We start from the raw sequence: 13,449 nt of genomic DNA on the forward strand, positions 1-13,449 counted from the left end.
TGATAATTGTGATGTTTAAAGGTGCATGAGGAACTTATGAAGCTAAAATGAATTTTGTGAAGAAGTCATTTTGTGTTATTAAAGTTAATCAATCTTGTAGAATAACTTTGGAATGCAGCCACCATAATTGAAGCATCATGTACATTCTGTTGTGTAGCAACAAGCCTAAGCCTAGTCCAGGGTTCTTCCCGGCCTTTTCCATGTAAAAGTCATGTGCTAGGTTTATTTTATATCACTTGCAACTGTCAACTCTGGGGGGGTGGGGCGCCAATGAAAATGACTCATGTATAACATCATAAAAAGCAGTAACACTAAATAAATGACATCATTACCCAAATACAACTTATAGGAAGCTATATTCTGTTACCTTGCAACCACGGAATATTCTAAATATTTGTAATTTATTTGTAACTTAACATATTTCTTGGTAAAATATAGCTAACACAGCAGCAGAAATAAATAATTTTCAACACAATTGCAAACAATGCCTATTTTTATTTTTCAATAATTTTCCATTTAAGATATTACATACATTCCATGTTCTGTACACTTGACTAGTGATAGTAAGCCATGTTAATTTTTAGCAGAAACTCAATATTTTACGATATATATTGTTCTGTATGTTATTGTTTACAATGACCAATAAGCATTTTATCAAATGTGAATTTCCATACTACATAAATAAGCTATCTGCTGTATAACTGGTTTATTTAATACGTAAACAATTAGTAACAAAAACAATCAGTGTTGCTAAGCAACCACAAAATATTCCATGATTTTCTTCTAAATGTTTCAGATTTTAAGCGCATTGTTGGCTATATGATTAAAATAGATCTCAAAATATCAAGATCAAAGCAGCAGGATTGCAAAAAAGCATCTATTAAAACTGCAAATACAATCTTAATAATAGTTCTTGCATCGAAGTATCCTTCAACTCACTATACATAGGTATTGAATTTTTATAGATATTAATACATATTTTCATAAAAGTATTTTCAGGAACATCTTGTGTTAACTACACTGTACCTTCACAACAAAGTAATAACTTTGAATTGACTAGCATAATAAACTGACATAAAGAAATTTCCTACAAAACAATTTCACTTACTTATAACTGTCTCTGTATATAATTAGGTTGCCTAGCAACCAATGAATATTATTTTTTCTAAATTGCTAAATTTCCAAATTTTTACAGTTTTACAGGCATATAGGAGATTAAGTTAACAAAATAGCAAGTATAAAAAAATATGAAAACAATACTACAAATAATGTCTAGCTGAACTTCCTAAGGTATTTAGAGAACAGCCTTGTCATTCCAATTCAATTCAGTATACATTGAAAATAATATTAATATTATGTTCACAACTTTTATTATCAGGTACATTTAAGGTTCTATATTTTGATAATTTATATAACGAAGTGATGATTATTTCTTCAACTTTATGAGACTCTTAAAACTCGTTAACTCTTAAAAATCCTTCGCAGCTGAAAGGATTTTTTTGTTGCCTAGCAACCAAGGAATATTCTTTGATTTTGCTGCTTCTTTTAACAATTTTCAGGATTTTGTGATAATTTTACAAAGTGATTCTACACAAATATCAACGTAAAAATTAAACTGGCCTATCATTGTTATGGATAAAGTATATTACATATTCTACAACTATAAAATGTTTAAAATATGACAACAAGTACAGAAGCTTATTACTTGACATTTTCATACAGTCATTTTCAATCTAGGACAAATCTTAAGATATAGCCACACAACCAACTAAAACTGTTTATCCATCTTGAAATCAATACTACAAAAACCTGCATCGACATGATTACAGTTGATCAATTCATAAATGCATAGGTTAAATGCAATTCTATAACTTAAAGTAAAATGACAAATGTTGTATTACACTAAACTCAATCTCATTAACATTTTGTAAATATGATGTCAATGAGTAACTAGTTACCTTACATTCAAAAATATTATAGGCAACCATTAATTAATATCTATACATCCATGGTCTGTTAATAAAGCGTATGTCCTTAGAGGAGAAGTTATGCAACAAAACACTTGTAGGCTTATTTTATGAAGCTTAAAGGCAATCATCTAACTTCTACTTGTATCATAATCTATATTTGAAATGAAAAAGATGATGACAGACCATATACATGACCTCTATGTTAAAGGAACCCCAATTATATTAAGAGTAATAGACTGCTCTTTCTCTTTCCGCCTTTTTTTACATTATTGTCAATATAAGAAGAAGAAGAAAAAGAAGAAAAAGATGATAATGATGAAGAAGCTTTATTCTTTCATAAATCTCACAATACATAATTGACAAAGCTATTATAGCTCATAGTCATACGATGTATTGATGAAAACGGTAATCTCATTACAAATGTATTGTAAGTCCTGTGTTCTTTAAAAGTAGGTTATAATATGCTGAACATGAAAAGCATTTAATTACAATAGCAAACACTATTTTCTTTTTACAAAAGTTTCTGTTAAAGGGAGAAAGTGATTATTTTTTTAAATACATGTACAAACAGTAGATCTATTTAAACGTACCAATCTAATGATATCTAAAAAGAAGCCATGGGTATCATCGACAATTTTATGCCTGTCTGGCTGTTACGAAACTCTGCCGAGTTACAGATAAACAGTTTTCCTTGAGCCAGGAAGTCTCGTCTGCACAGATTTCCTGTCATATAACGTAAGAATTAAGTTCACTAAAGAAATCACTCAGACTAATGTCTTAATCAGCGGTATTTGGTAAATGTACACATCGGCAGAATGACTATGGCGTCATTAAAAGCACACGACACATCTTACTAAGTCCCGGTATAAACCCTCGAAATGAAAACGTATTATAAGATAATCATACAATTAAACTCAATTCACTTGTCAATCAATCAATCAATCAATCAATCAATCAAACAAACAGTCAATTAATCAGTTGTTAGGCCGCACTAGAAATCCTGTAAATGATGATCTAAGGTCGGTGTATACAGCTCCAATGCCTGTACATCCGCCGATGTATACAGTATCTTTGGTATCTAAATGTAGGGCAGCAGAGACCCCGATAGAATATCCACCATCATCATTTCCTGCATTTGTTCCCGCCGGATCTTCCCTCGCACCGACAACTATAAACTGATTACGATATATGAAACATTCAACAAGATCTGTCAATGTTTTGTACATTTTTGAAATTTGGAAAGAGAAGAAATATATACCAGGAATTGTACATGTAAACTTCCCTGTAGCAATATCATATCCATTACCAATGTTGTCAATAATATGAGGAAAAACCAGTTTGGATGTTCCAGATACTCCGTATGCTGTAAATGCAACCATTTTATCTGAAAATAATTATGCAAAAAATACAGTTCAAGTTCAAATTTATTTGCAAATCAAAATAATTTTGCCTTTGAATATACATATAAAACATATACAAATTAGAACTTAAAATACATGTTACCTACACGAATATAATATTCTATTTATCACATACCCAAATTAAAGACTGTTTAAAGTGAAAATCAAAGTGCTGCAGCACTGAATGCGACGGACATGCAACCGGAGAGACATTAAGGTTTTTTTAGAAAAAAAAAACACAAAAGATATAACAGAGAAAATTTGTTCCATACAAGTTCGAGATTTGTAGAGCAATATATTTTATGTGTCCCAATCTGATGTAATTCAGATTTTCTACTTATACAGAATGAAATTTATGCCTAAAAACTCTGATCAAACTTGTAAATCAAGCATAAATAATACATTATACATGTGAGAATGTTATTTAGAATTGCTTCGTGTTATATCATAGTGGGCATATAGGCAATAAAATATAAGTCATTTGTATTTTTATTTCTCTTGGATATGTCTCATTAAAAATATTTTTGGTTAAAATCATCAGCAATTAAAAGTGTATTTTTTAGTTTTTTTTTATTTACAAGGTAAAGATGTAGAGGCCAGAGCACATCGTTTTTTATTTTAATTTAAATGTCACTTAAGCTGTTCTTTTCAATTTCACACTAAATTCCATTTTCTTACAATTGTAAGTATTGCATGTAAGCAAAGTAAGTATCCGCTGGTTTATTACATGTATAATGTGTACACTCTAATCGCCTGCAGGTGAAGCAGAATCTATTTTTAGAATAGCGAATGTTAACTCATATCGTGACCTAGAAAAATATGTAAACAAACCACAAGAATCGGAAGTAGAACTGATATTATAACTTCCTCCAATAAAGATTACCATGAAAGACTACATGGTAGTAAAGTGTTGAAAAAACTCTCTTGTTACATGCATTTTCAAAAATAGATATTTATACTAACCATTATACTGTATCTAATTTATTAATAACTGCTGAATATTCAGCTCAACCCGCGGTATGAGTCACGAAAATAGTTCTTCTTTTATTAATGCGCGAGTTATTCTATAGTCACGAAAAACTTTGATTTGTTAATAATTATGTTTGTATAATGTAGAAATATTTATGTCCTACTAATAATTTTTTGGAACTCAGAGCTTACACCTTTATTATAGTATAATTTGCTGTCCTACTTTGTCGACAGCTGTAAATCGTTTCGGCAGTAATTTGCATATTGCGCAATAATACTACGGGACTACAACGTTTTTATCAATCAAATACGTTCATATTTTAACTTGGATAACTTAATTTGAAATTGAAAAGGCTAAATATGGAAGATTTTAAGATATCCCGACAAAGTATGTGAGTTTTAAAGGATCAAATTCATGTACTATTTCATGGGCTGTTATTCGGTTGAGGACACTTTGCGCGATTGTAGCAGACGAAATCCCATGTGTAGATGACTTAGCTCTGAACGCGCCTGAGGGCGCGTCCGTCTCAAAAAGAATCATTTTTCATTGACGCGCCTATAGCGTAACGCTAATATTTGGCGCATCTTTTCACTATGTTTAAGGAGTCGCAAAAGCGGCACGAGTATGTGATAAAAATAGAAATTTCATACTTCTGCAGATTGTTTTTGATAAAAGAGCTAGAATTAAAAGAATTCTGGGACATGTACGATAATGATTTTTTTTTCAAATTAATAAGTTTGTCCAAAATATTGCTAAAAGAGTAAATTCGATAAAACCTATGCAAGAAAAATTATAATAATTAAAAGTCGCTTAAAATTATTAATGCAAAATGTTATTATCATTACTATTTTTTTTTTTTGTTAAAGGAAGTTGAGATAAGACAAACAGAAGCAGATGTTTACAGGAAATCGTCAACACAAGAATGACGTCTTGAAATGAGTATAAAAAATCGTCATGCAACACGACACGCTTCACATTTTAAATTGCTTTACAATTTTATGTTACGAGAGAAACAAATTAAAAGTAAATATTAAGTAAAAGATAATTAAAAAATAAATGAATGGTTACGGAATGGTTACGGAACAGAAATACCTGAGTGCATATTTGAAAGTCTTTTAATAGAATCTCCAATCGCCTCTTCAACTTGTTCTATAATCTCTTTTTTATGTTCATTAAAATCATTTGAGATGGCGGTGACCTCCTTGTTCATGAGTTGCGTTTCAGCTTCAAAAGATTTCATTTTACGTTTAACTTTTTCCAGCTCTGATTTTGACATATTTGTTTTATTCTCTAAACCTTTAACGATATCAGTTATTTGATTTTTAAATGCATCGTTTTCCTTTGATATCAGTTTTTTATGATCTTTCATTAGTTTTTCTGTTTTTGTTTTCAAAGCTTGAAATGAGGAACTTATCGCATTTGTTTCAGATAGTGCCGTACGTTCATTCTGTTTGAGGGTTTCTCGAACTTCGTCAATAAATTCTTCATATTTTGACGATTCAGTATATGTTTCTTGCATGCTATCCATTTCATCTGGATGCTCGGCGTTTGGTTTCAAATGTTCATGTTCAGTTGGAACCGTCCTCTTTTCTTTGTCAAACTGTTCCACGATCTCTTGCTTCAGATTATTTCGGTTGGAAACTAACGTAGAATAATCAAAACAAGTTATTAAGAAATAGAGGATATTTGTTTGTTTGTGTGTAAGATGAAATTTTATTTCATCGAGTGGGCTTTAAAAATACTGTTTTTAAAGTTCACGAGATGAAATAAAATTACATCTTACACAACAAACAGACAAATTTTCTTTTTATTTTATGCTTAAAAACAAGTTAAAACGAAATTTCCATAATTTTAACGTTAATATTAAAACTGTTTCCCCCATTGAGAGCCCCATTTATTCGGAATTTCTCATAAAAAAAAGAAGTCTTGAGCTGAAAAATAAGTCCGCCAATCAACATTAAATGACGGTGACATTTATTAATTTTATTAAAAAAATATGAATGATCGCTTGTTTTGATAATAAAAACAAACAATTCTTGTAGGAGAAAAAGTCCAACCATCCATCCATATTTCTGTTTACTTAGTGCGAATTTATATTAGACCTGGATTTGTAAATTGTAAGCGGCAGCCATTTTTTAAAGTTGTGTATTTCATGGAGGAAAATAATTGTGTAAGATTCAGAGAGGATATAATTTGGATTTGTTAGTCATACACATTTTTAAAAGAAAGAAAACTTATTTGAGGATTGTAACAGACAAAAAATAAGTGTTGACAGATGTGAAAACATTCAGAAAAGGGCTAGGAAATAGGAAAACTTGGAAACCTGCTCAAAAACGCTGGGTTGATTTAACTTATTCTTCGAATTATGGCTTGTCAATGCTTTCAATTTTTCATAAAGCATACGGCAAGTTATTGCTCGTAGGATACTTTAATATCCCCCCAAATGTCATCAAGAGCAGTTTTGCAATGGGGGAAGGAATGTATTTTTTGAGACTGTCAAAATGAAACAAAAAAACGAAAATTTGGTGATTGGAATTTCATGCAATTTGAATGAATAGAAGTAAGTTTTCTTCTTTTTTATTCTTTTGACATTTAAGTTATTTATCAATTTCAGTTTTGCTTTTTCTTTAAACAGCCTGACATTGTCAGAATTGTCAGCAAAAATAAAATTGAGGTACCACATGGGGAAAATCTTAAAAAAGTAGTTTCGTCATTGAAAAGAGTGAAATTATATTTTGATAATTTTCACTGTGAAATTACCAAATATAATTTTCACGGATAAATCAGTAATCCACTGAAAAGCATAAAATAAACTAATTTACTTGGTCAAATAATGTAAAAAAGCAGATCCAAGATTTTTAAAAGTTAACTCATTATGTCATATTTTGGAAGATTGGGAAAAAATTTTCCAGAATCTGATTTAGACTAATCCATAGCTTAAATTTCATAAATACAAGTGTAAAACATAAATCAGAATAAGAAAGACAAATTAATATTAATTCGTCTTTCACGTTCAGAGGCAAATATAATTCATTTAATATGCTAAGTATTGTCAAACTATTGATTGGTGATAAAGGAATGAAATATGTAACTGATTGATTTGAACGGTTTGAACAATTCTGTAACGTAACTATCTACATGAAACAAATCCTAAAACTGGCTAGATACTACTCTTACTTAGAGGAGAAACGACACTATTACAGAGTAAAACTACTAGTGTTGGCATTTTGTATTGAGTTTTCAATTACAGTTTTCCTTAAAGCATTTACAAAAATCTTATTTTCCGTGACAATTTCAGAATTGTTTGGAACAATGAAATATGCAATAGGCGAGTACTTTTGTTATGTTATTTAAAGCTTTATTTCTAATAATGGCGTTGATGATAAATATACCTGTACATGAATCCAAGTTGCATAGTTCATACTTCTGGGATCCACCTTGGCAATATTGACCAAATATTGATGGTGCAGGATTGTTACACAATCTTGATCTCATTCGGAGCCCCCCATGACACTCGCTCCAGTATCCCCAGTTTGACCATTCACCATCTTAAACAAAAAATGTTTCATTTGATATGGTATACACAGCCTCTGATATGATTTGCAATTTACATTTTTAATAATATACTTGTATGTTGCTAAATGGACATACTGGAGAATATAACTAGAATAGTATACTCAGTCGTATATGATGTGTATTAATTTCACATTTTTTTTAGAAAATAACCAATGCACTTTCAGTATTTGCATCACTTGATGTTTCAATAGAAATCATATATATCATTTTAGTTTTGACAGCTGTGTACTCGTCCAATGGAATTCAGTATTGAACTAACATTATAATATAACTTGAACCGCTAACCTTCTAGGGTAAGCAGGGCGCTTATTGTATGTCAATTATTCCCTTGACTTTAAATATGTCCTTCGTGGTTGAAATAGGAATATGATTAGCACCGTCTTCAACAATTAAAATTCGATTATTTCTTTATCTATTTTTAATAATTGTTATATCTTGACCGTTACTTTTGCTAAAACAATTAACCTCATGTGTATATCATATTCATATATAGCTCATACACATAAATGTCACAGGGTCATTTGTCATTATGTATATATACCTAACAATTATAATATCCTATATGATATTGTGCAATTCAATAAATATATTCTTCCTGTCCTTCCAATTTTCATCTTTTATGTTCTCCCATGGCCTCATCATCATTCTTCATATATCATAATTATACACAATTTGAGCCGTGTCACGAGAAAACCAACATAATAGGTTTGCGACCAGCATGGATCCAGACCAGCCTGCGCATCCGCTATAAGTTTCACTACTTGTTATTGTGTTGGTAAGCGAACAGCATGGATCCTGATCAGACTGCGCGGCTGCGCAGACTGGTCTGGATCCATGCTGGTCGCAAACCCATTATGTTGGTTTTGTCGTGACACGGCTCATTTATAGTTACTAATAGTGCTGGAACTAGACTCCAAGTACTCTCATATTTATTGTAGTAACTGGTCCCCGATTATAAACAAGAGTTTCATACACAACTTTATACCATAACTTACGAAATGGGATTTCTTTTTGCCATAAGTGCTGGGGGACTAAAAAATCCAAGATTGCGCAAAAAATTGAAATTACCATTTATTATTTATTTCTTAAATTTGTCAGTGTAACTATTAAACAGAGTTGTTTTTAACATTTTGATATCAAATATATTCCTAAAATGCAGTTTTAATATCCATTTATAATGCTAATAAATTTCAGATAATTATGACGAAATATTAAAAAAATGCTGTTTTTTTTTCTTTGTTTATTTTTTCAGATGCCTTTTACATATCCATATTATTTTCTTGTAATCAATAATGATTTGTTTTCTTATGACAGATTTACAGGAAACACTCTTAAAAATGTACCAATGAAAGTTATCATTTTAGTTAAATTTTAGGAAACTGTGTTTTTAAGTGAGTGGGCTAAAATGATACATTTATTTTTTATTTTTAAATACTCCAGATTATTATTTTGACTGCTTAAAGGACTTGTATTTATTGCTAATTACATATTTCAGAGTCATGACACTAATTTTGAAATATGAGAATATACGTTTTTTTCTTCAATTTAAAATCACTAAAATGTTTAACAGTCAAATTTCACACATCCTCTCAAAAAATTGTACACTCTATAAACTCTTTTTGGCATATTTCATAAAGATCCTACATGCATGTTTTGTGATGCCGGCTCGCCACGGCGAGCAGGTATACGGTAGGATTTTACTGAGAAACAACCTAAAACTCCGAAGCTATCCAAAATTTAATCGAAGCTTGGGCTTCCAGCTTTCTACAAAAAATTTATCTATCAGGGCTAGGATCCAAAATTATTTTAGCCAATCAATTTAATCTTACATAGCGTCAAAAAACCTTCAATTTTCACGCCATTTTTAAAAAATCAGCAAGTATTGTTTTTGAGCGCAAAGATATAATGATGATTAAAATGTTTGTCTGTATGAATTCTTTTTCAATAAATCATATTTACAACTGACTTCTGATTTAGCGAATTCACCTGTTTTCTCCTGTAGTAAGTTTTCGTTTTGGTTAATTTTAACATAAGTGTACATCTGGTTCTGTGCATTTTTTATTTTTCCTTTTTTTCCGGTCATTTTAATCCTTTCGGTATTTAGTGTATGTATTTACTGGCCGGGATCCGGGACGCCGGGTCCGGGATCGTATAAGATATGGAGGAAAATCCTAATGAACTATATTTGTGTTGATTGTTGTCGTAATGAAAGGGCCATTAAACGTTAATTTTTTTTATTGTATATTATGAACGTTAAATTAATTTAACTTAGAATATAGATATATTTTTAGAGCTATTTTATTAACAAACGTTTAAAATGCGGAAAAATCACAAAAGTTATAATTATATGCCTAATTTAATTGGAAAAATCAAAGACTATTTTCTTGAATTGGTCAAAAATCCCGGGATCCATGTTATTTTAAAAGGATCCAGCTTTTTTGAAAACTATATTTACTTGAACTGGCCAATCCGTGAGATCTATTTACATTTTAATACGATCCCGGCTTTTCTGAAAACTATATTCTTGAACTGGTCAATTCCCGGGATCCCTATATGTTTTAATAGGATCCCGGCTTATCTTAAAAATCATCTTCTTAGACTGGTCAATTTCTGGGATCCCTATATTTTTTAATAGGATCCCGGTTTTTCTGGCTGAATTGATTGACAAACTTGTGTTTACTTTAGGACTTGTGCCTCTCATTCCCAATACTAAATAACATACATGTTTACAACATAATTTGTATAAAGAGACATCTTTATGAAATCTAACCTATCTAATATTTTTGTGGTCAGGTCAAACAGGCCATATAGTAAATGTGGCATAGACATAGGTTCTTCAATCTGTTTACATGCACCTTCATATATTACTCATACTCATACTCATCTTTGGTTAAACTGAGAGAACTTTATATGTCACTTTCAGTCAATGAGTTTAAGATTTTGAATTGACTGGCCCAGAATTCCAGTTTTTGAATTTATTCTACTAAATAATTAACAAAATTTTCTTAAATTTACACTGGCCTGAACTTATATACACTGGCCATCGGGCACCGGGCCAGTGTTGACTTCACTTTTATTTTGTTGTTCGCTGAAGTCTCTTCAGCTAACAGAACTGTCATTTTTACATTTAAACACACCCCTTGAAAAAAATTACGAAGCGAGTCGCTACTAGCTTTTTTAAAAGCTAACCTTGTTGATATTGTTACTGTGTATGTACAACACTTGCAAAAATTATATATGTATATAACTATGCAAATAAAACAATTTTCAAACATCGAAAACTATGTAAAATGTGTACTGCAAATATTTGTGCACAGTATATTTAATCAATAAATTATATGCATTCATTTCTTATTAGAATTTATAGAAAATAAATTTCTTATTACCTCCCTTTATTTGCATGAAATGTTAAATTGGGTAATATCTTTACAAATAATGCTTATTGAAACTTACAATATTGTCAAATCTTAATTTGAGCATCATATTTATGAAATAAAACCATGAAAAATTATGTTACAGGATCTATAATTAAATATAAAACCCAACATAAAACTGTTTTAAATTTGCAATATTTAAAAATACACAAAGTACGATGACGGGCCTCAATTTTTTTTATTCGCTTGTAATTTAACCATCAAATTGTAGAAGATGACACATATCTAACATAATTGAATTCATTTCTAATTTAAGGAAGTGAAACAAATAAGTGAATAAAAAATAAATTGTGCGTGAACACTTTTCCTATATGAAGTAAATGAAAATTTTACCTTTAGTATACGAATACGTGTACATCACAAGAACAGCTATGCTTATATACGGTAATATGACCCAAGCCAGTATTCCAAATGACATTGAATTTTGTTGCACAATAACTGTTGATGTAGAATCACTTGAACCAGCACTATCAGACGCCAAGTTTTGATCACTAGAAGAGGCCATTTGCAAACTTATATCACTTAACTCTCTTCAGAATTCAAACAAGTTCATTGAAATTCAAATGGACTTATATTCATACAAGCTAAAAGGTGGCTTATGTTACCCGTAAGCTTTCCATGCGTGAAACGTGTAAACTGTATCTTCATTCAAGTATAGTAATAAAACTGAATACAATATAGTTGAGTGAAACTGGATCGGATTATTCTTAAGTATGTTAATAATGTAAATGTTATTTTAAAAAAATGTTATCTTTTTAACAATTCTTCACATTTTACTCTAAAATAGCATTTCCCTATTTACATGGTCGATTGAGAGATTATTTAGCAAGCAAGATGAAACTGATATTCTGACTGACGGAGCTTAATTAGCCGAGTGTCGCACACTTTAAAGGAGCTCCACTGAGGTTTGACAGGTAATTTGATGTCAAAAAAAAATTTAAACAAATTTCCACACAAATCACAATATTTTAACTAAAATAACAATAACTTACATTTTAACCAACCCTTTAGCAACAATTACGCTAGAAAATGCATTTTTCACATTAGCTTTTGGTGCAAAAATGAAAGTTGTTTTTTCCAGACATGTACAGAAGTTACCCACATTTTCATCGGGTATGACTAAAATACGCAAGGGAGATTTTTGAGACAACGGAGTAAACGGGGCAAAATGTCGATTGATTTTTCACAACACTCTAACCTATCGTGCTTATATAACTTGAGTATAATGAAGAAAAAATGTATAAAAGCTATTAAAAGTAGCAATTATGATGTCTTGAAAAATTAAACACCATTGAAGCGGACATTTTCTAGACAAAAAGGAAAAATTATTATTTACAATTATTGTCTTTGACATTTTTAAAATACTGTAAGTTTATTTATACCTATATTCAACCAAAAGTAAAAATATCTGTTAACTGAGAAGTTTGTTTGATGTATACTGAAAAGTTTCAATTTCAATATTTTGAATAAATTGGATGAAGATGAACATAGTGCATCGGTGATATTTATAATATAATTTGTCACGACATGTATTAACGCTATCTATTACGTATTTAAATCAAATACAGTAAATAACATTCCATCCTGTAAGAAATGATGAATTTAAAAGCATTTCTCATTTGATTTTCTGTTTTTGGGGTGGGGTGGGGGTTACATCGCACAAAAACCGTGTAGGTCATTATAGCGACTCTTCAGCTTTACTGGTGGAGAAAGAACTCAGGTGCCCCCTTTGCAAAATTGTTTCTGGCACAAACGGGCATCTGAGTATGTAATGAGTGGCGTTTCATAGGCTATCTTGATAGGATCGTACATACACGTTCCACACACACTCATTTCTGACCATTACATCAAATTCAAGTTTACTTCTGTCATTATGTATGTTATGTAATAGAAAGAGCATCGAAACACGAGCCTATCTGGTTTGTACGAGGGAGGGCGTAGGCCCCGAGCATAAATAAAATCGCCGAGTGTCGTGATGTTCTTTTTCTTTTGTATCATAAGCAAAATTAAATACACGTTCACTGTTGTAACAATATGAAATCCCAGAAAAAGGTAATCAATGAACCAGCTTCTGAATGTGACATTTCTATAGATTTTCC

At 30.7% G+C, this 13,449-nt stretch overlaps 1 protein-coding gene across 2 annotated transcripts; it reads right to left on the reverse strand.

The window, feature by feature from the left end:
- Nucleotides 1-299: 299 nt before the first annotated feature.
- LOC132722019 (uncharacterized) lies at nucleotides 300-12,453 on the reverse strand. Of its 2 annotated transcripts, none has more exons than XM_060706415.1 (4): nucleotides 12,343-12,453; nucleotides 7,733-7,888; nucleotides 5,433-5,981; nucleotides 300-3,354 (listed from the first exon to the last, which is right to left on the reverse strand). In XM_060706415.1, the coding sequence occupies exons 2-4, from the start codon at nucleotides 7,833-7,835 to the stop codon at nucleotides 2,945-2,947; spliced, it is 1,062 nt and encodes a 353-aa protein (XP_060562398.1). In that variant the 5' UTR covers nucleotides 7,836-7,888; nucleotides 12,343-12,453; the 3' UTR covers nucleotides 300-2,944. The 2 variants fall into 2 exon arrangements, with proteins under 2 accessions (XP_060562398.1, XP_060562397.1); XM_060706414.1 differs by lacking the exon at nucleotides 12,343-12,453 and adding an exon at nucleotides 11,684-11,956.
- Between the last annotated feature and the right edge of the window lie 996 nt (nucleotides 12,454-13,449).

The sequence above is a fragment of the Ruditapes philippinarum genome, unplaced genomic scaffold, assembly GCF_026571515.1.
Source record: "Ruditapes philippinarum isolate M1 unplaced genomic scaffold, ASM2657151v2 ctg1061_1_1_1_1, whole genome shotgun sequence".
Taxonomy (NCBI): Eukaryota; Metazoa; Mollusca; class Bivalvia; order Venerida; family Veneridae; genus Ruditapes; species Ruditapes philippinarum.